The sequence below is a fragment of the Amphiprion ocellaris genome, chromosome 13 (genome assembly GCF_022539595.1).
Source record: "Amphiprion ocellaris isolate individual 3 ecotype Okinawa chromosome 13, ASM2253959v1, whole genome shotgun sequence".
In the NCBI taxonomy this organism is placed as follows: Eukaryota; Metazoa; Chordata; class Actinopteri; family Pomacentridae; genus Amphiprion; species Amphiprion ocellaris.
In genome coordinates, this window is record NC_072778.1 from 11648382 (window position 1) to 11675850 (window position 27469).

At 40.8% G+C, this 27469-nt stretch overlaps 3 protein-coding genes across 8 annotated transcripts in view; 2 read left to right on the forward strand and 1 right to left on the reverse strand.

Annotated features, from left to right (window-relative positions):
* Positions 1-9136, forward strand: part of atp8a1 (ATPase phospholipid transporting 8A1) — a 105071-nt gene extending 95935 nt beyond the window's left edge. For 3 of the 5 annotated variants that reach the window (XM_055016784.1, XM_055016786.1, XM_055016783.1), the window contains 4 exons: positions 1263-1351; positions 1728-1820; positions 3926-4017; positions 6536-9136. In XM_055016784.1, coding sequence (XP_054872759.1) covers positions 1263-1351; positions 1728-1820; positions 3926-4017; positions 6536-6633 — 372 coding nt within the window. In that variant the 3' untranslated portion in view covers positions 6634-9136. Of the gene's footprint in view, positions 1-1262; positions 1352-1727; positions 1821-3925; positions 4018-4995; positions 5307-6535 lie in introns of all 5 variants that reach the window. The other 2 variants (XR_008603771.1, XM_055016787.1) reach the window with 2 other exon arrangements.
* Positions 9137-9880: 744 nt separating this feature from the next.
* On the reverse strand, positions 9881-14697 carry shisa3 (shisa family member 3). The gene is made up of 2 exons (XM_023292802.3): positions 14086-14697; positions 9881-12117 (listed from the first exon to the last, which is right to left on the reverse strand). The coding sequence occupies exons 1-2, from the start codon at positions 14354-14356 to the stop codon at positions 11528-11530; spliced, it is 861 nt and encodes a 286-aa protein (XP_023148570.2). The 5' UTR covers positions 14357-14697; the 3' UTR covers positions 9881-11527.
* A 1830-nt stretch (positions 14698-16527) lies between these two features.
* Positions 16528-26614, forward strand: LOC111583622 (BEN domain-containing protein 4). 2 transcript variants are annotated; one of them, XM_023292800.3, is made up of 6 exons: positions 16528-17527; positions 20940-21548; positions 22727-22818; positions 22979-23005; positions 23136-23376; positions 24522-26614. In XM_023292800.3, the coding sequence occupies exons 1-6, from the start codon at positions 17053-17055 to the stop codon at positions 24752-24754; spliced, it is 1677 nt and encodes a 558-aa protein (XP_023148568.1). In that variant the 5' UTR covers positions 16528-17052; the 3' UTR covers positions 24755-26614. The 2 variants fall into 2 exon arrangements, with proteins under 2 accessions (XP_023148568.1, XP_023148569.1); XM_023292801.2 differs by having other exon boundaries at positions 16535-17527; positions 20940-21518.
* Positions 26615-27469: the final 855 nt, after the last annotated feature.

Genomic DNA, 27469 nt, shown 5'->3' on the forward strand with positions numbered 1-27469 from the left:
AGGACACCGTCGAGGGGCCTCAGCAGTTTAAACAAGTGGCACATTACAATGCAAGGAGCGCGAGTTCTGCACTTTGACATGTAATGACAGATAGTTTCAGTGTAGTGGGCCAAAGCAAACATGGTCCTCACACAGAAAGGTTGAAGTTTTTGCCCCCACCCGGATGATCCACTGTCCCCCCACCACTCTGGACCCAAAAACAACCTCATTACTCATGAAGTCAGTATGAACGTTTATAACTTATTGTGTTAAAATAAAACATTAGTTGTAATTTAATGGAGCTTTGTGACAGCAAAGAAAACCCTCCGTGTCTGAACTTTTAGTCAACTCCACAATAATGATATGGTTAACTGTTTTGTTAGGAGTGTCTTTTTGGGGAGGGACGTCCTGGGAAGCTGTGGTGGGCATTTCACATTGTTGTCTGAAGTTTTTAGGCCAACAGTTAATCAAGAAAAGAATTTGTAATGAAAATAATTATTAGGTGCAGCCCTGCAGTGAACCATAGGAGTCAGGATCAAGCCAAACATGATAAATGCTTTCAGTAATCGTATAGTTTTAAAAAGTCTGGAGCTCATCTAATGTGAATATTCTCTACAAACATTAATCTCTGGAGTTAAATATCAAGCTTGAACTGTCGTAATTACAGCTCTTTTGCTTCATCGACACTCACTTACATTGAGTGGCTGCTGTATTGAACGTGTCATTAAAAGCACCTCGGATCACGGTCCTGGTCTCCTGTGACGTATTGACAGAAGCTCTCAGCAGCACACGGCTGAGCTGTTTTCCTTTGAAAGAGATACCACTGTCTAAATACATCGCAGCTACTTACTCCGCCCTTAAGGGCAGAGAGGTGGAGGGGATCCAAACAAAAACATGGTATTATTTAGTCATGGAGGATTAACCCACTTTGAGGAAGTTATTTGGACCCATCTTCTTTCTTTTTCCACAATATAACTGTTTGGGCTGCTTTTGTCATGTATGTGTTTTGATACGTGGCACCACAGAAGATGGTCGCGCCTAATCAGGTGTTTCTCCTTTCAAAGAGCTCTTCTATTTATCTGTTAGGTGGTTCAACTCTACATTGTCAACAGTGACCTGAGAATAAGTGTGTGTGTGTGTGTGTGTGTGTGTGTGTGTGTGTGTGTGTGTGTGTGTGTGTGTGTGTGTGTGTGTGTGTGTGTGTGTGTGTGTGTGTGTATCTGTGTGTGTGTGTATCTGTGTGTGTGTGTATCTGTGTGTGTGTATCTGTGTGTGTGTGACAGGCGGACATGATGTTCAGATCAGGGGTCTTCTGGATGGGCCTGTTCTTCATCCCAGTCACCTCGCTGGTCTTTGACGTGGCCTACAAAGTGTAAGTCTTCTCTCCACTCTACTCGCTCATCATCGCTCCAATACACACACCGTACAGGAAATTCCTCCACAAGCTCTCCTATCTCCGAGAGAAATTTCGGCCCAAGTTTTTCCTCCGACTTCCACAGAAGTGTATCCTTTCCATTCTGTGAATCCTCCATGGGAAAACGTTTCTGCTCTGAGTCTGGTTGACATCAGCCCACAGCAGATTCAAGGTGTCAGGATCAATTTGCAAAGCTCCAGGTTTTATTTCCTGAGTTCCTCCAAACAGCTTGAATTGGTCGATGGGGTATTTTATTGTCAGACTGTGGACATTCCATCATGTTAAAGCATCCACCACATGATTCTGGTTTTATAAAATATTGTTAAATTTACAGCGTGAAGAAAGCGTGTTTCAAGACCCTGGTGGACGAGGTGCAGGAGCTTGAGGCTTTATCCAAAGACCCTGGAGCCGTGGTGCATGGGAAGAGGTACGGTCACACACCACTACAGCACTGCTTTCTTTACTTCATGATTTTAAATTTGCACAATTATACGGAGTTAATGATTTATCTATAAGTGGATCACAGATCATTTATGTTTGATGAAAAGTAGATGGTGGTTCTTTTCCAAATTAAAAGTATGTAATAGAGTAAAATCAGTCAGAATTATAATTTTGAATTTTGGTAATATTTCTCTAAGATATAACTTTGGTCTCTTTGTTTGCTTTTACTATAATGTACCGGTGTGATGCACACATTCAAAGTGAGGTGTTTACATATGAAGCAAGAAAACTGGGAAACAACATCCTCTCCATTTGTGTGCATATGTCAATGCTTGCAAGCTAACAAGTAGCTTCTACAATAGCGAATTTTGTGTAAATAAGCAGCCTACAACTTCTTTTATTGCAAGAATTTATAAACATTTTGTGAAGAAACACTTTATTTGCGTTTATGCTTTCTAATTTTGAAGGTATTCAGAAGAAGAATCCTAGCAACTAAAATACACTTTTATGCTGTGTTCATGGCATGTCGGACTCATGCTAATAATGAGTGTCAAACTTGTAAGTAGTTGTGCCATCAACTTGACTTTAGAACTGAGAATGCCAGACTTTGTTAATGCCGAAGCTTGCCGTTAAATAACAGAAGTGCCTGAAAACCGAGTAAACATGGATGTGAAGTCAATGCAACTTTGTCTTCACCTGTCAAAAGCTCGACCTGTTGTTCCACTGTCACCTTTTTCTTTAGTGAGTCAAAATATTTGCAAGAAGTTCACATTTTTCAGCTTTTAGTCTCTCATTTCTTTACATTGTTGCTTAGTCCCATACAAAATACCAGGCAAAGCAGACTCGTTGTTTCACATAAAATAAACTGAATTTTGAATTGCACTAGTTTCAATTTGTGTTCAGCATTATGAGCTGTAGTATATACAGTCTCCAGTCACAGAATATGTAATTTATATTGATAAAAAGCATAAATGTAGGTAAATTGAGAAATGATTTGTGGGTAAAATAGCCAGACAACACTCTGTTTTTAGTTAATCCAGCAAATCAGTTACATGACAATGATTAAGCTATTTCTTAACATTGATGCAAAACGCATGTAAAAATCATTTACTGCCATAAAGCAGTCTTTGACACTGATTTGCAGCATTGCTCACATGGCTCATATTAACGCTTTGGCAAAATGACAAATTTGTGTTGTCTCAAGGTATAATATCTCCCCACCCTATCAGGGCTCCATCATCGATGCCTCAGCTATTATTCTGTCTTTTACACAATATGAGACATTTTCCAAAATTCAAGATGAACTGGGAGGAAGAATCATCTGTATCCTCTCAAATCCCTCAAAATGTCCCAAATGCTCACCATTGTGCTGCCAAAAGTATTTCTAGGTGGAGGTTAGAAATCTTCAAATTGCCGCTAAATTGCAGGAGTTTTACTCTAATATCAGTAATCATATCATAAGAGTGGCTGTCTGCTACGTTTTTTCTTTCTTTTTTTTCTATATCTCATTTTAGAGCAACAGTCCAACTATATTAAAGTCATATATTATAAAAGCGTATCAGCTGGAGCAGGTCTGCTCTGCTCTCTGGGGTCTGAGGCCTGCTGCAGGCATCGACATGGAGCAGATCAGTGTGAGATCTCCTGCTGGCTGAAAGTGATCTTCCTGCCTGGCCACTGTCCCGGACCCAGCAGGCTGCAGACACACACAAACTCACACACTAACACACACGCCTACAGAAACAAACACGAAGAGATACAAACACCCAAGTAGGTGAATGATTTTTGCATATATGCATACAGGCGGTCACACACAGACGTGTAGTTAATCACATTTTGTAGCTTAACATGAATGCCTTTTGGCCAACCTGCTGTTTTAAATATTCCACTTCACACATTCGCTTTGTCCTTCCTTCTGCGTCTCCATGGTTTTGTCTCCCTACATGGTGTTTGTACCAGCAGGTAGAGCAGTTGGCAGGTCCGTGCACTCTGGAGGTGCTTGGACAGCCTTGATGTATGGGTCATTAAATCTGCCTGTGGTGCACAGCATGCTGCTAACACACTGAATGTTTCTGTGTGTGTGTGTGTGTGCAGTTTGACGGAGAGGGCACAGCTCCTGAAGAACGTCTTTAAGAAGAGCACCGTCAGTCTGTACCGGTCTGAGTCCATGCAGCAGAACCTGCTCCGTAAGTTGCACAAAAGTTTGCTTGTTTCTTTCTTTCTTTCTTTCACTATCTTGTCATCTCACCTTTCGTCTGTTGGGAGATGGTAACCCTCATCCGACTTCTGTTCATAAATGTGCTGCGTTTTTGCAGATTTGGATCAGTAATTGTCCCTGCAAATGGCCCCACAGTTCTCTGTATCCTAACTTACACCTTATCTACCTGATAAAATGCTAATATTAACTGTTAGCTGACTAATTTTCATAGTGCAGCAGAAACACACGTAGTTCAGATTGTGCTGAATATCATATCTCACTATTATATAATCTCAAAAATATAAATAACAGAATCAGTAATTTATTAAAGAATATATTTTGTAATTTTATTTTTGTTTTTCTTGAACTGTATAACTGTAGAATAAGACCACATTTAACATGAACATATTTAGCTCCTCTTGCAGACACAAAGCTGCACACTACACATAAAATCAGCTCAGCTACTCTGGACAAGGTTTTAACGTTGTTATAGAGCGATCTATCGGGTTAGCAACATGCATTTCCTCGCCCTCTGTTGTCACACTGCGTTCAGCCGATGCAGAAGAAGCACTTCAAAGTGTGTGTGTGTGTGTGCGTCTCTCAGGACTGCAGTTAAATCACAGGGGGCTCAGAAAATTTGCCAAAAATCAGTCAGTAATAAGGGCTGTAATTATTTCTGCTTTGGAGGTGAGAAGTCACAGACATAAGCACTCCAGACTGGATTAAAATCACTGACTACCAAAGTGATATTGCAACAGTCCCACCTCCCCAAGAGACATAAATCCTGTTCGAATTACAGTATTTTTATATATATTAAAGGATTAAAAAGTACCTACTGTGGCCAAACTCAGGCGTCCCATTTAACTTTCCAGCGGCTCTCTAAGCATGGGTTTTGGTTTTCTGTTTGGTTTTTCTCTGTTCTTCTCTGTCTTTTGTCTGATCAGTTTGTTTTTTGTTTGTCTCATAGGTGGGGATGAGACCATTGTTGTGTGATACCTTTTTAAATCCATTGTTCAAACCTCACCTCCCACCGTTTAAATCTCCAGCCCCTCTGTAGCACCCCCCGATAGACGCCACTCTCTCTCCTGTTCGCTGTTGACTTCCTGTCCTTCCCTTCGTGTGCCTTCGTGTGTCCTGAGTTGAGCTCAGTAGAGCGAGATAACGATGAAATGATGAAATGTTGCGCTGTTATTCCCCCACAATGCACTCTTCTCAGCGGGGTCCTTTGAACTCGCCCGCAGGCCTCCAGGTACTGAGCGAGTCATTTGACACCTGAAGGTGAGTCAGGGGTCAAATGTGAGGTGAGACGCTGTAGGAGAGTTTAGGTGCTAGATCATAGAGCAGCTATTGCACTGCAGATGGAGCTTTGGGGGAGCTGTGATCACTGTTTTTGTGTGTTTTATTGTCATCACATGATTTATTTTAACAGTATACTCTGACATCATGGGAAATTTGCTTATTTTGTTTCTTTTCCGACTCACAAATCTGTCTTTTCACTTTATGCCTCTTGCATATTAGCATTAGCGTTATGCTCAAAGTACAAAGCTAAGTATTAATTTTAATACTTCCATCTGTTGCACAATAAAAAATGAACTTCTGCTTGTATCCCAGGTTGCACCTCTGTTTCCTAATCCAAATAGAAATGGTAGCTAGTGACTACCTGAAAAGGAAACAGGTTAAAAGTATTTTCTATCATGCTACACGCAGATTTTTTTTTCCTCTGGTGGTTAGAGGAGTCTTTGAGGATTATGGAAATATCTTGAGCACCGCAGTGAGTGTTGTTAATCGACCTTCTGGGTTTTTAAAACATTTCTGGTAGGAGAAACAGATGTTTGCTACTATGGCTTGGATGTGAGAGCACAAACTGGATCTTCCCATAGCCACTGCTTCAGGTAGTTTAGCAGGATGATTTTAGGAAGTCACTGCTCCCAGACAAGAAATAGTCCAGCACATGAGCTACCCTAAAAGCACAAATTAACTTTTTTGCATGTTTTAATTTTTTATTTTTTTGTAGGGATTCGATCAAGATATGCCATTAGAGGTACTGGTAGGTGTATCATTGTCATTCTGCTCTAGGGGGAAATGGGTCTGGTGTATTTGTTTTTCCTTAATCACAATCATATTTAATAGAGCTTAACCAAGGATTCTGGTGGAACATGTGAAATGTGCAACCAGTGACCACTTTATACCTGCAATCTGCATCCGATGAGTCAGAATAGTTTTAGTCAGATTCAGGCTAGTTTTTTCCCTCCGTTTCCTTTTTTGTTTTGTTTTTGCCAAGCTGTCTGTAGCCTTATTTTTGCCATACAGTTGTGGAATGAGTCTTGATCACTGACAAGAAAGCCAAAATAAGCATATTTCCCAAATCGTCTCTTTAAAACTTTTGATTTTGTTTATTTTATTAATTCATTTGTGTTAAATGTGTTTTTATGTGCATTTCATTCCCTTTTTACTGTTATTCACCTACATGTACGAGCTTCATCTTAACTGCTTCAATTCTTTTTTAGATGGCTACGCCTTCTCTCAAGACGAGAACGGAGTGGTGTCTCAGTCTGAGGTCATCAGAGCGTATGACACCACCAAACAGAGGACCAACGAGTGGTGAGCCGCCGGCCTTCTTGCTCTCGGCCGGCCAGTTGGGAGCCGCAGCGGCCATTTCCGATGGCGATTTTTGAAGCTGAACGAGAGGGGAAGCGTCGGTGCGAGCCTCCAGGAGTGAGGGTTTTTTTTAGACAAGAAACGGACAGAAGAGAGTGACATTGTGTAGTCTTTAAGAAAGGGAAAAAAAATAACAAGGAACAACACAAAAATGTGTTCACTATCAGCTGTAGTTGTGTGTCCAGCAGACATGATGAGCACTGTGCTTTCTTAGCAGTATGTGGTCTGAAGTTCTTCACTGTTCTTGCTCAGTTTGTCGGAGTGAACGTCTCCTTTCTATTGATTTAAGGAATGACAGCTTATAGCACTGAGCCAAAATGCCTAAAATCATTATATTCAATTAAAATCAAACTCCTAAACACTGTTATAAAAGTTGAAACACTGGACAATGAATAGTCTATGAGGATTTGAACTTGTGAAAGATTGCCAAAGAGCAGTCGTGTATACAATCGTCCAAGTACTAGTGATTCGGAACACTTTAAACCAAAATGTAATTAAACTCCTGTGTGTATTCCAGCACTGAACTGACCACTTCAGAGCAGATGTTTGTAAATTTGAATTTTCTTTTTGCACTTAAGGAAGCATCTACTGTGTGAAGCCTTACATTTGCTCATGCCTTCGTCCTTCTTCGTTTTCTTTTAAAGTACATTTATTTTTAGCTATTATTTTTTAAGTATGTAGATATCGTGCCTGGTTTTCTTTGTTTTTACCTTTTCATTTCATTTTTTTAACGCCTTGCCTCCTGCAACCCATGGTAGTCCTGTTTCCACCGTTTTAACAGCAGAAGTATTGCATTCCACACATCACTCCTGTTTCAACAATCACAACGGTGCCTACATGAAACTTTTCCCTCTTAGAAGAAAAACACAGCCAAGAGTAGTTTAGCCGGCTAGCTTAGACCAGTGCTCCACACACACACACCTGCTGAGGACAAAAACACTGTCTCCCCACCACAGTATTGCACTCCTACAATGTGAAAGCTACAGATGTTAGAACTTGTTCCTGCAGAGGTGAACAGGAGGCTCTGTGACGGTCTTGTTGAAGCTTACAGTGGTGGTCGTGTTTCCCTTAAAATGGAGATTTTATCCTTCTAACATAAGTGCCATTAGCTTAAGGGACAGAGAAAAATATTAGCCAGGAAACTCCACGACAGTATCAAAACTGTATCAAAACTACTTTGTCTCTATAGTTATTTTGTGGATTTGTATTTTTATATTGGAGATGTATGAATTTTGCATTGACTGGCTTTGTAATGAATCGTCTGTAACTTTTAGTTTTTTCTTCCTCTGATAAACTGGCAGGATAGAATAGATCTAATGAGGAAACGGAGCTTTCTTAAATGTCTTCTTCTTATTAATATTAATATTGTTACGGCTTGATTTATTTATAATTGACTACTTAATGTCCGTGTGATTGCTTTCTTCTCCCTATGGGAGATCAGATTTCTGATGGTGCGAGTGTGTGTCGGTTTATTGCCTGCATGTGCATGTGCTGTATGTATACGAGTGTGTGTGTGTGTGTGTGTGCGTGTGTGTGTGAGGATGTGTGTGTCACCTCTACTGTGGATTACTTCTGTGTATGCATTGCATGTCTGTGTCCTCTATGCGAGACTGGGAGTTTCTGGCGCCTCGGTCCTCCTGGTGTGTTTCTTTTATCGTATATGGGTGTGTATGGGTGTGTGCGTAGTGACGCTTGCTCCAGTTGTCCGTCTGCACGACTCCAGGTATAGCTATGGTGTACTGCTGTGTGCCGATGCATGGCCCGTATGGGAAAGTGAGACTGTCGGTGTGCGGTATGACTGTGTGTGTTTGTGGTCAAACTCTCAGCCTCGACTGTGGGAGTTTCCGATGCTCAGCTCGCTTCGACAGGAGATGTTGCACAATGCACTCAATGTACCTTTCCAGTTGTGGATATCTGGTATTATCTGGTTTCGGTATATGATTTCTCTTGAGTGTACATGTTTGTAACTTGTTTTCTTCATGCAGTGTACCTCTGCTTTACAGGAAAGCTCTTTTGTGTTTTGGGTTTATGATTATTTTTCTCTGCTGGTCGTTTAGCGTGAAAACTTAATCGGTCGTCATCTTGTCAGAAATTTCCAACCAGCTGAATGTGGTTGTCGTCATTGTGGAAGGCTTGGACTGTTGCTTTCTTTTTCCAGAAAACATAAAACACACATTGTTGTCTGTGAAGGTTGTGGGCTGCATGAATGGAAAACACAAACCGTTCTCTGAAGTGTTAACTGTACTACTTTGATTCTCCCTCGAGTGTTGATCACTTTACAAAAGAGGAAAAAAATGCACCTTTAACTTTTGTTTTCGATATTTGTTTCTTTTCTGTCATTTTGTTCAATGATTGTTCTGCATGTTGGGACTGCAAACTTATAAGTGTTGTCTTTTACTGCCATGAAGGACTACTGAAATAAACTTTACAATCATGGAGGAACAATGTGACCATCTTTGCTCATTTTTGCATTTGCAGATTTGTGATCACTGCGTCATCCTGTGGCTGTGTGTGGCGACAAACCGGACAGAAAACCTAAACAGGAAAAGGCAGGCAGGACAAACAAATGATATCAATAGAGTCCTTATTTGTTGTGATTGTGAGGTTTAGTCAAACTTCTACATAGATCACACGTGTAGGAGAGATTCCATCTGTTTCTGTAGTATCTAGATTCATTGAAAGTGACCCAAGTAAACTTTAATTTCATATTCATGAGTTTATGTAACTCAATTAGTCATGCACACTTAAATGCTGCTTTTGAGGAAAATGCTGTAAAACAGAATTATTTATTTGGATTCTAAGTGTCTTTTCTTGTCTCGGACCTTAAAATGTTTGTGCAAATTTTGGACTTAGACTAAATAAGTCAGCAATATTTTTTTTTCTTGATAGAATTTTTTTCAAGTCCTTATTGGTATAATCAAGATTAATCAACTTACATAAATTTCAACTACTACTATATTGATAATAGTCATGTTTTAAGCAGAAATGCCAACAATTTTCTGGTTCCAGCTTCTCATATATGAAGACTGTATGCTTGTCTCAGTTCATTTGTCATTGTAAACTAAATATCTTTGGATTTTAGCCTGTCGGTCGGACAAAACTTAGCTCTTGTGATTAACTGCATCACAATTTTAAGACATTTCATGCATCAAAAAATAAGTAAATCAAGAAAAGATTTGGCTGGTGCCAGGGCGGCCAAACAAATCGGAGGTGCTTTAATAAAAAGGTCATTTAAACAGAAGTTCAAATGAAGAGCTGCTGGTGTTTCTGTTTACTGTGTTTGACATTTGACTTTGTGTAGAAAACTCAATCCAGTGACAAAAAAGTGACAAAGTAAAAACAGCCTTTCTTTGTTCTGTGATGTATTGTTGACATTACTATGACAAATCCACTAAAACTACTATAAAGAGAAGTACTGCTGAAAAAGTAACAACAAATACTATGAAAAACAGTATTTCATCACAGAAGTCTCAAGAGTTATAACTTCAATGTTGCTGATCTTATTACCGTAAAAAGATTTTGTTCTAAAAAAGAGTTTTCAGAAGTTTATAACCCAGAACACATTCTGAACTTCAGTTCTTCTGAAACCCATGAGACAGTTTTAAGTAAAAACATTCAGTGGGAGAAGTAATAGTCAGGATCCTACCTTCACGGATAACTGGGAAAAGAAATTGGAAACGTTTTTGAGCTTGGCAAAGGTACAAAGGTTTGGAAAAATCCAAAAGATTTAGGAAATGTCATGAAAACATGTTCACAACTTGTGTTTTCCTTTTAGAGGCAGAGCGTGGAAGGTGAAAGAGAAGTTCAAACTGACAGCCGCAAGTATAAACAAGACCTGAAGAAGGTAACGCTGGAGTCTGTCAGATACAAATCATGTAAGTTGTATTTTGTGATAAAGGCAGACTTGAGGAATCACTGGCTGTAGCAGCAAAAATCCGCAGAGCGAACGGTTTGCAGACACCGATTGCAAAATCTATTTCACAGTCAGGTAGCCGGGGAACAGAATAGTCTTTGTCGACATTTTGTCATACCTGCTGCTGCAACCTAAACCTCTATTTCTGGGGCGAGTTGTTTTTAACACTGTGACCATGCCATGCTCATTGAACACTGACAATGACTGATCTCAGCGCTGCATTCCTGCTGTGAAGTCTGGCGCAAGAATGAGCGACAGGTAGGGAGCCTCCGTGCAGGCCTGACCGCTCCGGTTTCCTTTCTGTCTGAGCGATGATGAGGCCTTTTTCTGGACATGGCTTCTTTTTGTTAAAATGTCAAGCATGTCATTTAACAAAGTTCACATAAATCAGTGCACAGAAGTTACAGAGAGACACCATTTATTAGCTGTGAATTAGGGAATCAATATGACAACCCAGATCTGGGTATAATACCTGTACAACATCTTAGAAAAGTCCACATTTCCCCCAAAATAAAATGTCTCTTTCAGAGGGCCTTCCGATTGTCAAAAAACAAAGTTCCCTGGTTTCCAATGTCTAATATAGCTGCATTAATGGAGCGATGCCCAGCAGAGTGACAGGAACAGTTTTTTAAGGAAGGTGGATGAAAACTGGTCAAGATTCTAGTCTCTGAACTTCCACCTAAAACAAAAACAGAATGTATAGAAAATAAAACAATATAAAAGTGCATATATTTCAGAAATTGGTCCAACGGGTCTGCTGATGTGTCCCATGTGCACTTCAGGCCACGCTTTGTCACACTTAACCCCCCGTCCTCCCTCTGTGTCCATTCAGCTGGTCTTTTACACCAACAGCTGTGTTGCTGTGTGTTTAGGTTCCCATCCTACCCTCTAAATACCTTATAATCTCTCTATTTCCCCGAGAGCCCTGTCAGCTCTGTCCAAAGTCGGCAAAGCCCTTCGCCGCTGTGAAGGCGTCGGGCTGCAGGGGGAAGAAGTACTGCTGGGGCAGGAGGAAGCTGGTGCTCTGAGAGGGGTGAGAGGGCTGGTGCAGCTGCAGCTGGGTGTGGGTGGAGGGCAGCGGGTGCTGGATGCCTCCCGCCATGGGTGCTGGTGGGGACGTGTAGGGTGGAGGGGGAGGTGGTGGCAGAGTCTGTGGGGTCTGGGTGGGAGTGGAGGCTGACGAGGAGACGGCGGCAGACACCAGGCAGCCGTGCTGCTGCTGCTGCTGCCCCGGACCTCCGAGAGAAAACCTCCGCATGGAGCTGCCTCCTCCGGCCGAGCTGGAGCTGGTGGTGGCCGTGCTGGACTGCCGTGACGGGGCACGGAGGCTCGGGGGAGCCGTGGTGAGGATCATGGGGATGGTCTCGCCCTGGCAGCTCCGCAGAGAGAAGCGAATGGGCTGCTGGGTCGGCTGTTTGGGCCGCAGACAGGTGCAGCAGTAGACGGCCACCAGCGAGCCGACCACGACGAAGGCGATGAAGATGCTTCCCACCATCAGGAAGGGAACGTAGACGGGCTCTGAGGGGAAGAAGCATGGCAGGTTAGGGTCAGCCGCAAGGACACAACCTCATGTGACAGAAAACCACGTCTTATAAGAACATCAAATATAAACACCAAAACCCACTCGGTGTTCTGATTAACCCTGGAGATACAAAAACAACACATTTAAAGGCTAAAAAATAGTAGTGAAGTGCATTTTTTATATTTGAACCATTTATAAGCACTCTGTAAACATTTCAGAAAGTGATTGCTGACACATTGTAATGTAGCTGTTAGCAGATATAAGATAATTTATCTGTATTTTTTATTATATTGTCATTTATCGCCCGTTTCCACACGAGCCTCCACTTGTTTGGCCACAAGAGGAATTACAGCTGTCAACAAACGCATTATATAGAGCCTGTAAATCCTAAATAAGGGGGTTTTAAAGTCTTACCTTGTCAGTCACAAAGAAATATGGCATGTGCTGAAACTGATAGTGGAGAATACTGTGATACTAAACATTTTAATCGTGATTTCTTTTGAATCCTTCACTGTATTCTGAGCACAGACATTCCTGCTGAAAACACAAACATCTCAAGTTACACTCGATGAAGACCTTTTGCACTCGGGGAGGAAATCTACGAGTGTTTATTTGTTTTAATAGGAGGAAAATAGGAAATTGTGAGCACACAGTCCATTCAGTTTAGGGATTATGAGCTTATCCGTTCGGGAAATTTAAGGAAAACTGATAAAACCAATGGAGTTAAAGCAGCTTATTATTAAAACCTTCACAACCAACAGTGAGTTTAATGTAAGAACTGTGAAAAGAAGCCACAGAGCCGAGTCGCTGCCGCCAATGTTGTGATTACTTCAGTTTGAAAATTAGTGAGCTGTCAGATTGAATGTGCTTTATATCTGGCGGCACAATAAGCCTGCTTGTGTGAGAAGGTTCTAAAGAAAAAAAAAAAACACTCCTCATCTGTAATCCAGCTCTGCTTGATCAAGTTTCGGACAAATTTCTGCTTAAAAATTTTGACAGGAATTTGTTTTAAGAGTGTTAGCTGAGTGACTGACAGCCGGCTCATCAAAAACCATCCAGTTTTCCTTTTTACGCTGATAACGATCTGGATGTGCCGAGCAAAAATCAATCACAGAGATAAAAGCAGAGGCTGAAAATAAATTTAACTGACTTTCCATAATATGTTATATAAAACACATCATACACGTTAAAGAAAAACAAATTCCAGCACATCAGTGTCTGTTTTAATAGTTTAACTCCTGCTACTACCAGTAAAACACACATTATTGATAATTAGAGCTGCAATGGTTGATTGATTAGCTGTTGACTGTTTAATTAGGCAACACATATTTGGGTAATTGATAAATTAGTTTTATAAAAGATAAAATTCTCTGATTAGAGCTACTTAAATGTAATTTTTTTCTGGTTTCTTTGGGTCGAGGACAAAACAAACCATTTGAGAATGTAATTTTGTGCTCTGGGAAACACCAACTGATATTTTTAACCTTTTTCTGACATCTTATAGATGAAACTTACAGAAAAATAATCAACAGGTTGATCAACGATGGAAAAAAGCACGTCACTTCAAGCCGAAATGATAATACTAATGCTTTGCCATTTGGAGTTTGTGTTGAAAATTGGCACAAATATGGGCCTTTAATTAAATTTCTCATTATTCCAAAGGACATTTTGGTTGTGCAGAAGTGTCGTTAAGCAAGGCACTGAAATTTACTTGCTGTTCTGCATTAATTGTGACCTCTGACCTCTCCTGGTAGACCTGACACAACTTCAACTAAACACACGTATATTTTAGTTTTAATAAGGCATACAACAAAATTAAACGCAGTTTATTTGAGAATTGTGAACAATTTACGCGCTTTATTATCCAATCTAATTAGGCCTCTTGTGTGAGATTTGTCAGAAACCTTTCTCCTGAGTGAATAAAACACTCTGGCCCAGAAGAAGCTGCAAAACTGTGAACTTACGCGCTGCATACTCGGTGTTGTCCACCTCCCGGTCGTTGGTGCAGCTGCCCTGGTCCAGTCGTGCGTCCACGGCGGCGCAGCAGTAGCGCAGCGAGCAGGAGCCGCAGCACACGGTGGCGTCCATGGTGTCAAAGTCCTCCGGACACTGGAAGCCTTCATGGTAATTCCCATTAGCGTCCAGCCAGCCGTGGCAGTACTCTCCCTGCGCGTCCGATATCCGCAGATTCCAGGTCAGATATCCCAGCAGCAGGCAGCTCAGCAGGCGCATCATCCCGGCGAGCCGCGGGGGGGTTCACGGTCCCCGCTGGACACCGTCGCTCCGAGCTACACGCTCCTCATTCGAGATGAATTCACCGAGGGAGAAACTCGACGGCTGGATCCACACATGTGAAGTTATGTCACCGTCATCTTCAGCAGCAGCAGCAGCTCAGAAATCCTTAATTGAATCCTCTCCGAGTTCTGACGCCGTTAAGAAACTTTTACCAACATGTTTACTGAACTCTGATCCAGGAGAGGCAGCAGAGCGACGCGGAGCAACTTTCCCCTCAGACCTCCGTGTTGTGTTGGTGCAGAAGTTGTGCGACCACCTCCCCGCAGAGCTGCTGCTTTTGTGAGTCGGGCTTTAGTACGCGCGCACGTAACCCCCATTAACTGCGACGTGCGCGATCACGTGTCGGCAGCGGTGCAGCGATGCCAATTAATGAGCTGATCATACTTCCGTGGAGGTGCCCAAATAACACGCATACATTATTTTAATTAGCTTATTCTGCGGCAGCTTTAAACTACTGAATATTATTCTGACTGCAGTTTTTAATCTCTGCTCGTTTTTACATTTAATTTAAGACTGAACAATGCAAATAGATTTAATGGAAGCACAGCAGGATGGTGCCTTTTAGAGGTAAATCACATTTGACACTTTGGATTTTAAAAGAATAAACTAACACCGTCTTGCCATATTATTTTTTAAATGTATTTGGAAGATGTAACACAACTCATGCAGAATAAAGATAAGATAAAGATAAAGATAAAGTTCTTTATTTCTCCCCACTCCAGGGGAAATTTACATTGTTACAGCAGCTTTATTTACAATATATACAATATATACAAGAGTATATAAGTATATAAGAGTGTTGCTGTTCCATGTACACTGTACTAAAATCTGTAATCTTATAGAATTTTCAGTGTTTCTCAAATACACAAAAAATACAATTCCAAAAATAGTCTTGGAACATGTCTAATGTGAAATAACATCTAAAACATGCAACTGTGAAGATTTTTTTTTAAGTTTAAAATTGAAATATATTTGCAAATTTATTGTTATTCCACAAATATTTCCTTTTTATTCAATGGATAAAACTTCTAAATTCAAGTTAAATAGATTAAATGAATTGTAAAGATTTGATAGTATTGGTGAGAATTAACAGTAACAGAAGTCTTAATTTTACACAGACTTAAATGAGGGATATCTAGTATAATTACAATTAAAGTATTGAATTTGCATGTCATTTAGGTATAGAATTAGATCTAACTACTTATATCATCAAACATTACAAAGCAAATAAATAAATGCACAATTGCAGAAATGTTTAGAGGATGGTTAATTTACACTATTTTATTGCATTGTTGATTCCTCAGCTGGAAGAAATGTATTTCTTAATTTTTTTTATTATTTTTTTTTTTTAAACATTTTTTTTTTACAGTGTTTAGCCTACTTGGTCTGGCGTGACTAGCATGTTAGCTAAAGTTAGCATAGTTTAACTTGCCTAGCAGTTAGCTGTATAACTAACTTTACTGAGTCAGTTTACAGACGCACATCTTGAGCATTCAGGTACCACAGTCATACTGCTAGTTTATTTGTAATATGTATTTTAATAACTGTTTGGTCAGGTAGGCTACAATAGATGAAAATTAGCATCTTAAGCTAACTCTGAGTCTGATGAAACGAGTTATAAACCACATTTTCATATTTAAATTCGGTTTGTGATCAGTGTAGCAGCTCTTGAAGCTAAAGTAATTCTCTGAAAATATCTAGCTGATTTGTTGGTTTATAATATTGAGCATTTACAGGCTACTGTTGAGCTAATATTTTTAGCTCAGCTTGTAGCTAGCCTGTTTAGCTTCGATGACTTTTTTTTTTTTTTTTTTTACTGCGCTTAGTGTGCAGAAACGACATTTACTGGATGTGTTTTGGGGTTTCACAGAAGCTAAAACTTCAGAGCTGTCAGGGCTGTTTAAAAGGATAAGGAACATGTGTTTTAACCAGCAGCTGGTTGAATCCTGTTGAAGCGGCGCCCTCATGTGGAGCTGCAAACTTTTCGTCCTGCGGCTGGTCAGACCGTGAACCTGTTTTTATTTCACACGAGGTAAACTAAATGACATTATAAACCTACCGACTATTTTTAATAAGCAGACCGGGGCTTTCACGTTACCTAAACATGAGTAAAATGTGTTATTTTTTTCCCATTCTGCTGTTTTTGTTCAGTGATGATTTCTAATTGTTAGAAAAAGCTAAATTCCCACTAATGTTTTCTTATTCGCCTCCTAATGATCCTCTGTCATTTGTGCTCATGCTGCTCTATTGTTGTTCTGAGCTCAACGGCAAAATGGCCTCTGCCTTTTCTTTTGTAGGATTTGGCTCTGCTTCTTTCTCTTTTTTTTCTCTCTCCTTCTCATTTTCAGATTGTACTATTGCTACAGCGCCCCGTTGTTCTCGCTGAGGATGTTGGCTACAAAGGAGGCAGGCAGTGGCGCACTAGTCCCGCCTGTATCTCCCCCCTGGAGGAGTCTCAGTGTCGGAGCTGCCGACTGGGGATTGGAGCGGCGACTTGTCAGTAAATTAGCCCACCCTTCGCTCGGTGTGTGTGTGAGGGGAAGCGGAGCCAGACAGTGACGATCTGATCCCTCACTCATCAGCTGCCTGTCACACCAGCACGCTACTACACCGCCGCGCTGTGCCACCCGGCCAGGATGGATGGAGAGATGCAGCCCGCAGACGAGGGGCCCTGCGCCTCGAAGATGTGCCGACAGCAGCGGGGTCCGTACAGCACCCTGAAACCCCTCCAGAGCAAGCGTTCGGCGGGCAAGACGCGCTTCGAGCGGTCCGCTGTGGTGGAGCTGCCCCTGTTCGGAGACGGGCATCATTTCACTTTTCACCCCGAGCAGCCCCATCCCTTCCAGCCGCACCATCACCACCAACAGCGTCTGCAGCACTTCCACCAAACCAGCGTCGCTATCAGCAGCAGCCAGCAGCATCACCAGACGCCCCAGCAGCAGCAACAGCAGCAGCATCGTTTCCCCTGTGAGACCAGGCCCAGCAGCAGGGTCCCGACTTCCACCTCAGCGGCGGCGGCAGCGTCTCTTGGTACCCAGCAGCGGCGCGGCGGCAGCAGCGGCGGAGCGGAGCCCAGATTCTCCCCGGACTGCACCTACAGCATCAGCACAGGTGGGTCTCAAACTTGTTCAGAGTGAGTGACGAGAGTGGCTCCTGCTCAGGTCTGCTCTCATTTTTATTCAAGATTTTGGAATATGAAGACTTTTCCCAGTCTACATGTCTCCAGGTTTTGGTGTTTATTTTGGATTGGCTGCCCAAACACATGAGCATAAAGCCTGTGCAGATATAGTAAACTTAAATGCAAATCAAACAGCTAGTGTCCCTTTTGTTTGCTCCACATCACCTGTGCATGCTTCATGTTTTTTTTGTTCCTTCTTCTTCTCCTCCTGTCAGCAGTGATTGATTTGCTGTTGTAATGAGGGCAGTCATGATTGAATCTGCACTGTGCATGTGCTAAAAATTACACTGGGTAATTGTCTGCCTGCCTGCTTGTGTGTGCCTGTGCGTGTTTACTTGTGTGTTTTCATTTGTGTGTGTGTGTGTGCGTGTGCAAGAAGGGCCCTCGCAATCTCCTGTTGAAACACATTGTTCCCTGCTCATTTTTCTCCTCAGCTGCTGTTCATTAGAGGGCTGTGCAGGAAGAAATGTGTTCCCCATGTGGAGGGCGGGTCCATGGGAACCCAGCATTAAGATGAAAGCAGCGAACCTAATCCTGGCAGTTACAAAATTAAATATTAGACATCTCATCCTTTAATCAGATATTAATCTCTTTATCACTGCTGGCAGCTGAGGCTCAATTTGCTGCTGGTTATTGTTGCTTTACAGACAATCAAGTGCTCAGCCAGAGCTCAGGTTGCACTGTAGCCCTACATCACCTAACCTGCATGTGAGCTGACAAATGTTTGCATCCAGTGTTACATGTTTACTGTTAAAAAGATATCTACAACACACTTGAGCCCACCAGGTTTAAGTGTTTTGTGATCCCATTGTTTGGATTTGCGTGCACAAGACTGTGATGGTGCTGATGAAATAATCAACACAAAGCCATATTTTCCGTGCTCTGGTGAATCTGTTCATATCGCATCAGATACAACATCTAATCCCATCTAAACATGCCATGCATTCTCGCTGATAATGACACATCAAAGTGCTTTTATCTGCACAATGGGAACAACTTAATGTCCTGTCATGGCAGAGAAAGAAAAAAAAAACTTGATGTCCTTTCTTATGAAGAGAAGCACCAGAGGGGACCCTGGGACTCAGCAATCAGTTCAGCACACAGTAACACAAATTGCATTGAAAAGCCTTTCCCAAAGAGTTGTGATTAAAATAAATGGGTCTCATAAATTTGCCTCTGCCGAGCGTGTTGTTTTTAATGAAATTTTATGAGGCTCTCAGCTCATGCTGCCACAGAACTGGTGAGAAAAGAGGCGAGGGTGGGGGTGACGGTGGGGGTGCAGCGAGTGATATCAGATACATCTCGACGGGTAAACAGAGACAGCACGCATATTAATAAATGCGACACATCTGCGCCAGGCTGATAGACACGTCTGAGCGAGTGGCAACGCAGCAATGGCCGCCTAGAACTCATTTTGTCAATGTGTGTGTATTTGTGTGTGTTTGTGTGAGGCCAGTGGACTCCTAATCATTACATGGAGGTGTGTGTGAGATCATCTCATTGAGACGTGCCTAGACTACCAGGGTAACTATACACCGAGGCTTGTTTCTGGACAATAGCTCCGTGCTGATTTTCTTTGCTCGGCTGGGTTTGGTCACAGCAGATACTGTGACTTTAGAGTTTATTGACATCTGAATAAATCAGCATAATCAAGCTGACATTTTTATGAACAGAGGAGCCGTCTGTGTGTTACTGTAATGGAACACTTTGCTGCTATAACACATGGTGGAGAAGAAAGTTAAAGGAGGCATAAAGAACTAAAACTGAGAAGTACATTTTTATCAACTTTGGGATACTTTACATGAGCATTCCCATTTTCTGTTGCTTTATACTTCGCTACATTTCAGACAGAAATACTGTACTTTGACATCTGCAAGCTAAAGCTGTTGGTTATTTTGAAGAAAGGCTTCAACTTTTAAACAGAACACATGATAAGTTTGAAAAAATTCATTGCTGACAACTAAGCCAGTGACCAAAAAAAGCAACTGGAACAGCGGAACTATTTTCCCTCTAAACTTCTCAGAAGTCAAATCATGCAAAGTTTTATGAAGCTGAAGCTTTTTCTCCCTTCTGCATTAATCATCTCACGACCTCCCAGGTTTATTTTCTGTCCCAACTCTTGTGCGGGGAACCAGCAGTAAAACATGTCGACCACCTACAACAGTAAAACGCTGCTTCGACGCAGATGCATCTGTACTCTAAATCTGATCATGCCATGTGTAATAGGAAGCAGAATGAGTACATCCAGTGTGTTCAATGGTTGTAGAAGTACTGGAGTATTTTTCATTTTCTAAGTAGTTTTTCCTCCACTCTATTTCAGTATAATCTGTCGAAACCAAATGGTTGCCAACAAAGAAAATATTATCACCATCAAGGTCCTTAAGGTCTTTTTCTTATCTGTTGTGCATCTTTCGCGCTTATCTTACAATCGCAACAGCAAACAGAATTTGTTTGTTAGCCCTGAAATGTGCCCTGTAGCCCTTTTCATCTGTAAAAGTTCAAATATCTGTGCTTCTGTAGCAGCTGAGTAAACAGAATTTTCTGGGGAAGATTATTTGTGTGTTAGGATGAGATGTTTGTCAGCTGATTGCATTGGTTACTGAGCAAACTCAATAGCAGCCATGTGATCAAGCCAAAAGCTTCACATCTGCCTCTAAATGGACCTAAAATTATGTGTTTTGTCAACTGGTGTTTCAGGTCTTTTAGAGGTCAGAAGGAAACTTTTAGAAATAGCATCAGTCTGACAGCATATCAAGCTCCTGTGACTCTTTCATAATGAACATGGCTGCAACTAATGGATATTTCCTTTGTCTGTTAATCTGTTGATTATTTTCTCATTTAATTGATTAGTTGTTTGAGCTATAAAATGTCAGAAAATGGTGAAAAATGTCGATCAGTGTTTCTCAAAGCCCAAGAGGATACTAAAAGATTTACTGCCATAAACTAGGAAAGAAACCAGAAAAATATTCTAATTTAAGCAGCTGAAATTTTCAGTTTTTTTTTTTTAATTTCTTAAATTTCTTCAAACTGATTAATGAAGATAAGAGAAGTTCATCCTTTATTAATCCCATACTGAGGAAATTTGCAGTGTTACAGCAGCAAAGATAGTGCAAACATGTAAGAAATGGAGTATAAAAACAAAAATAAACCAAAATATACGCAAGTACAAGGTATAGACATAACAGCACTGCATATGTCAGTGGTATTGCAAAGGTTCTTTCATGAACAGAACTCGATCGTCATAGTTGGTGATTCATTTGCTATTTGCCAACTGTTTGATTAATTGTTGCTGCTCTAATAATGAGCATCTCTCACAGCTCCTGGTTTCTCCTCTGTTTGCTGTAGAAAACCGTCTCATCCTGGATGCCTTTGCTCAGCAGTGCAGCAGAGTCCTCAGCCTCCTCAACAACGGCCGTCTCCTGGAGCCTCCCTCGTCCTCCTCCTTCCCCTCTAACATCAAGCTGGAAGACGGGCCACAGGACGCTCAGGGGCTCCACTGCTCCTCACAGGGGAAGTCCAAAGCTGAAGAGAGCTCCTCCAGCACCGACCCCGAGGAGGAGGCCCAACAAAGCCATCTGAACCAACAACAGACCTCTGCAGTTCTCCGCATCTTCACAGACTCCCTACAGAACTATCTGCTCTCAGGGCCTCAGCAGCAGCAGCAGCAACATCTGACTGTGGGTCTGGAGGACGAGCAGTGTCCGTCAGCGGAGCCCGGCTCGGGGGCGTCTCCTTCCAGACACAACCTGGGAGGGTGGGGATCCCCGACTCCATCGGAGTCTTACGGCCACCCGTCGTCCACGCTGCCTGAGGAGGAGGAGGAAGAGGAGAGCTGCTGTCCTCGCTGCCTGGAGCTGGAGCAGGAGGTGTTGTCTCTGCAGCAGGAGAACGAGGAGCTCCGCAACAAGCTGGAGAACGTCCCAGGTGCAGCAATAACAGCCAGGACTTCACTGGGTATTGATGTTCAACTCTGGGAGGGGACAAAAATTTAGGCAGTTCATATTTCTGTTTAATTCAAAGTGCTGACAAACTAAAGGAAACAGCTTCAATGCTTGTTTTCAACTCGATTGGAGGTGTGGGCTCTGGTCTTCCAAAAGATATTTTTTGGTATTTCGACAATGTTAATAGAGAGTACTGTCTAACTGTGACAAATTAAAGCACCAAAAGAAACTGAAATACGTGAATCTAAGTAATTTTGCAGTCATTATTTCGAGATTAATCAGTTTAACTCTCAAACAAATAACATGTCACCTGTCTATATATCTGTTCAAAAGTAGTATGAGAAGATAAGAGTTCAAATGGGTACATATGCAGGAGTGTTTACTGCAACATGTCTATAGAAAACTGCACTTTTCATTAGCTTCTTTTAAAGTTGTCAGCATTTACTCATTTACATGTAACATACAGAACTTTTGAGTTGAAATGATCTTATTTATCACCATTTAACTACTCTACAGAGGCAGTAATAAGACTCTGCTCTTGTTTTAGTTTCTGATGGGTTTATAAGAAGCTTGTCGTTCAAATTCAAAGTTTTAATAACCTCAGAATGAGAATCAGGTGTTCTCTGTAGCTTTGGGATATTTGCTGTAATCGACATCAGACCTTGTATGGAACCACTCTGAAGCAGAATTAAGAATAGTGACCTCATCTTCCTGCATTGAGCTGTGAAAAATTACTACATGTGTGAGATTGACAAAGCTAAAAAACTAAATAAAAATTGGCCTGACCAGCATTCAAGAAAATGTTGAGCACTGTTGCCTGAAAAATGCTTCTGAATTGATTATCTGAAAGGCTGTCCCCTCATTTCCTTTGGTTTCGTTATCTAAATGCATCACACAGTCTTGGCAACGTTTTGAAAAGCATCTATTTTTGTTAACTTTTCTGCTCTCCCCAAAGAATTCAGAGCTCTGCGGTGTCACACTAACCTAATTTTCATTAAAACTGCTTATTTTAACTGCACAGGAAAATATATATATATATACAGTGCAGTTTATCCTTCGAATCCCAGAATTATACAACATTAGAGCCAAAATCATCTTTGTTTAATTATACACCAGATGGATTGTCTCGTTGCTAACAATTTTGACGATGTGTTTCTACTGCTGGTCACATTCGCTTGTGTTTTTCTACAGTTCCCTGTCAAAATGTTCTTGACTACTTCAAGACTGTTCTTGAGTTTCACAACCAGCTGATGCAACCAATGCCAGAGGAGCAGCTCACAGAGGTGAGGAAACAGCCTCCTGTTCGTTATTCACAGCTATTTGGCATATGCTAAGGTACAAAAATATCACATCAGATCCATTCTGCAATGGAGAGGTCTTCGTGGTGATAATTGTGTGAGCAAATGGTGTGAAAATATGAAACTAAAAAATGTGTCTGTACAGGAAGAAGAACGGCAAACAGTCTTTGAGGTTTGTGTTTTAATTTCTATCTTTTTATTTAAGAACATACAGATGGAACTGCGTTACATTTTTGAGAACATGCTATAGATTAAAAGCTGCTTTTAAAGTTTTTTATCTGCTGTGCCGCTCATCCGTACAGGGCAGTAAGCAGCTCCTGGAGAACTATCCTCTCTTCATCACCAATAAGCAGTGGGACGAAGCCGTCAACTCCTCTAAGAAGGACGGCAGGCGGCTGCTGCGCTACTTGATCCGTTATGTGTTCACCACAGATGAGCTGAAGTTCTCCTGTGGTCTGGGGAAAAGGAAGCGTTCAGTTCACTCAGGAGAGCCGGGGCTGGAGAGGCGACCACTCAACCCCGTCAAAGTCAGCTGCCTCAGAGGTACGTGGCCTGCAAAGCGTAGATTTAGAGGAGTGTTTGCTTTATGTGTCAGTCTGCTTGATTTAAGTGAGATATCCTATGACCTCTGCTGAAACAACGGTAGAACTTCTCCATGAACTTCTGGCAAATGTCTGCTTATGAAATCTTACTCGAGCTCATTAAAGAATTCCATTTCAACAAACCATGTTACAGAATTGAAAAGCAGCAGCACCTGTCAACTGAGCCCATTATTTATAACAAAACTGAATTCTACCAAACTGTGACAGTGTGTTCATATAGCAAACATAATGTGCCAAATAACAAAACGACTATTTTAAAATTTCAGAATGTAAATCATCCGTCTGATATATTCAGTTTATAACCTGCCAGCAGATTTTAAAGACATGTTTTTACAAAAAAAATCACCATAACTGCACCATTTGTCATCTGAAAATTTTACCAGATCTGAGCTGATAGTTGTGATATTTAATCAAAATCACTTTAGAATTTTGTGTCCTTGAAAAATATGTCAAAAATAAAGCATTTCTTCTAACTAATGTTAAAAATCAAAAAATTCTATGCTCCCCAATGCAACAATAAAGTCATTAGTGACTCAGCTGTGACAATATCATGATAAAAATTCTCAGACATTTTGACAGAGCAGATAGGAGACAAGTACGGATACAAATTAATGTTAGTAGTTAAATATCTATAGTATGTACAGTGGCTGTTTTTTCTGTATTGGTAACACTTTTGGGTACATTGTTGTTGATTCCGTGTTTTTTCAAATTTTGCAAAATACGTAATCAAAGAGATTCAAGTTGGATTTTTCTGTCTTTATGATTTAGACATCATAACTTCATTGTACTGCACAATATACACATCTGAGTTCATTTTACCTCGAGCCATGGTTGTGCTGTTTCCGTAGAGGTGCAGGACTTTATACTGCAATGCAAAATGAGCCCAGAGTGAGTAAAAATGCGACAGAAGAGCTGATAGTACTGTAGCTCTGCCTCGCTGTTGTTTGTCTTCTTATCCTCATCATCGACTATCATCCAAACTCCACCTGGTGTCAATCTCAAAACTCATTCCCATCAAATCCTGATCAAAGGTCCCTGTATTTCCAGTAATTTAACAAATCACGTTGTAATTCAAAATCTTGCCAGAGTTTATCCGGATGCACTGTGCCTCAAATCCAGACTGGTGGATGCCCTCGGAGGAGCAGATCAACAAAGTGTTCAGTGACGCCGTCGGTCACGCCCGTCAGGGCCGAGCGGTCGGCACGTTTCTGGGCAGCAGCGGCAGCAGCACCAGCAGCCTCTACATGGACGGCTTTGACGGACATCTGTCGCAGGACGAACTGTATTTAAAAGGCTGCCAGAACGGCCAGTCGGATTGAATTGAAAGGAGACGTTAAAGACAAATGCTTGAAATGTAGCCGTACAACAACATATCCCAAAACACCGACCTTATCCTGCCACAGTGACGAAAACATTCCAGAAGTTTATCACACAGAATATAACTACAGGCCTCTTTTCAAATAGTTTTGTAGCTCTTTTGTCATTTTTTATACAGAAACTTTTGTTTATTCGAAATTAGACATTTAAGGGTTTAAAATTTAACACAATTTCAGTCTTCCATGCTACTTCTTCTATGGTTTGATGTTAGGTCACAATCAGTGGAATATTTCTGTTTGGTTTGTTTAGGATGGAGTCACTTCGACAAGGTTGTTTTGTGTTTACATTTTTCATGTGCATCTTTAGAGGTCTTCAGGAAGTTATTTGTGTTAATGACCAAATTCTCTCCATTCCTGACGCTGCACCTCTGTCACCCTCATAGTGGACTGTAGCATTTAATAATTTTGACGAATGGCGAAGCACCTTTACTTGCAACCTTTCTACAGGAGTGCCTCTGAGAAAGTCATGTTTCTGTTACCTGTAGTCTTGCACTTTGTGTCCCCATTTTTAAAGAAATTATTCTTATGTGTCATTTAGTTTCTTAAAAAGAAAAGTGCATTTAAAAAGAACGTTGAAATACTGCTTCCTTTTGATTGAAAGAAGTTTTGGTCAATGCTGCACTGCTCCTAACGTTCTTGTTAGAAGAAATATTGCAGAACCTTTATAAAATTTCGACACTTTCAGCGTTCTACTCGCAACTTTTGAAACTAACAACTCAATTTGCTCCCTGGCTTAACTTCAACCAAAGTTCTCCTCCTCTTAAATTCTTAGTCAGATAATTAGCTCTGCAGAAGTTCTCACATCTGCAAAGGCTACATGACGTCTCCTAAATCTGTTTGAATGACTGTGTGGCAGCGAAAACATGCTGATGTTTGTTCCACACAGTGAGCGCCTGGTAATTAATAAAACAGAGTTCAGGAAACAAAATAGAAAACTAGAAAATGCAAAATAGACTGTTTCTTTTTTATTTGAATGTCTCTATTTTATTTCCTCTATAATTTTAAATATTTTTGGAAAAAAACACTTGTTGGAACCCAGCCACAGAAAGAATTATCTGTAATTTACTCCCTTGTTGTTTTGTTCGATGAAGCCTTTTCATGTTCAGATGGATCAAATCTTTTGGTTTAAGGCAGCTGCCATATAATAATGCCTTAAACCTGTTTGGAGACCTCCACAGTTTAGTGTTAAAGCTGTGTGTCAGAAATCATTTAATGTGTGTTGTTTCTGTCTCACACTAAAGTTTAATGACAATGACAGAAAGTGTCCACTTCTAAACAAATACCAGTCGATCCAAGTGGAAAAATTTGAGCACTTCTTCTTTTCCGAAGTCCTTATTTGCACTTTTAAGTGTCTCACTGTAGCTAAAGCAATCCTACAGTGAGAAGTCCTTAAGTGGAATTTAACCGTTTTTATTCTTTCACTTTGTATTTATTTAACACTCGAGAACTTCACTCCATGACACTGTTTTCTACGTTTGAATGTACCAGAGTCAGTTCGCCATGTCGACAGTGCTGTGTAAATGTGTAATATAAAGTACAGTTATTGTGCGAGGTGTTCTTGAAATACCATGTCTCCTTCTTTAAAAAGCCAAGTAGAAAAGTGCCACAGAAACCTTAAACCCGTTGGATTCTGTCGTTGTGTTGCTGTTCTGAATGTGAGCGTTGGTTTGTATTTACTCCTTTACCCTCAAAGTGGCTGTTATCAACACTGTGAAGCATCAGTCGCATTTTTACCAATCTAAGAGTTTCTGTTGTTTAGTTTTTTTTATTTATAATAAATAAAATGAGCACTGAAGCTGAAAATGCGTCTATTAACTTGCTGGCAGCAAAACAGCCCCAGAGTATAATACATCACCACGGTACTTGTGTTTTATCTATCTATCTATCTATCTATCTATCTATCTATCTATCTATCTATCTATCTATCTATCTATCTATCTATCTATCTATCTATCTATCTATCTATCTATCTATCTATCTATCTATCTATCTATCTATCTATCTATCTATCTATCTATCTATCTATCTATCTAAACATGACATTTTAAACATTTCGAAATATTCATTAGCTGTGCAATTTCATATTCAGTGATGGTATCTAAGATTTAATGATTTGTCAAATTACAGGTTTGTGGGTTGGACATTTTAAGTAACTTTAATTACTAAAGACTCCGAAACTTTACACTACTCTCCCCTCAGCAAAAAGAAAAACATAACTCTGTCCTCCCTGATCTCTTACAGCCCTCAAAATCAAGATCAAGCACAGCTTTACAGTCACAAAAGACATCCTGACATGCCGCTGAAGAAGGAGTAGGTGTTACTAATAAAATGAATGATGGATGAGTTCCATTTAGCTGCTTCAGTTTTAGGGTTTCAGGATACAGTGGATGCATGAGTGCATTTGACAAGATTATGTCAAAGCTTAGACTCAATAAATCAAATACAGATTAGGTTAACTTCCATTAGATAATATCAGTGATTTACCAAAAGGCCCCAGAAGTTCACACTGAAGCTGTGTCAGAGTTGCAGCAGAGATGTCAGAGTCTGGTGGCTCATATGTAGTTCAGACAGAAGTATCAGGATGCGACTTCAACATCTTCAACATCTGATTCTTTCTTTTGTGCTGGTTCTGCTCACACTCAAATCCACTAGATGGCA

What these genes read in the sequence shown, in the direction of transcription:
- shisa3 (XM_023292802.3), bottom strand. Translation starts at nt 14,356, where the DNA reads ATGATGCGCCTGCTGAGCTGCCTGCTGCTGGGATATCTGACCTGGAAT. An exon ending in CAACACCGAGTATGCAGCGC is followed by an intron (nt 12,118 to 14,085) that starts GTAAGTTCACAG and finishes TCTTCCCCTCAG; the next exon opens with AGCCCGTCTACGTTCCCTTC.
- LOC111583622 (XM_023292800.3), top strand. Translation starts at nt 17,053, where the DNA reads ATGGATGGAGAGATGCAGCCCGCAGACGAGGGGCCCTGCGCCTCGAAG. An exon ending in AACAGCCAGGACTTCACTGG is followed by an intron (nt 21,549 to 22,726) that starts GTATTGATGTTC and finishes GTTTTTCTACAG; the next exon opens with TTCCCTGTCAAAATGTTCTT. An exon ending in CAGAGGAGCAGCTCACAGAG is followed by an intron (nt 22,819 to 22,978) that starts GTGAGGAAACAG and finishes GTGTCTGTACAG; the next exon opens with GAAGAAGAACGGCAAACAGT.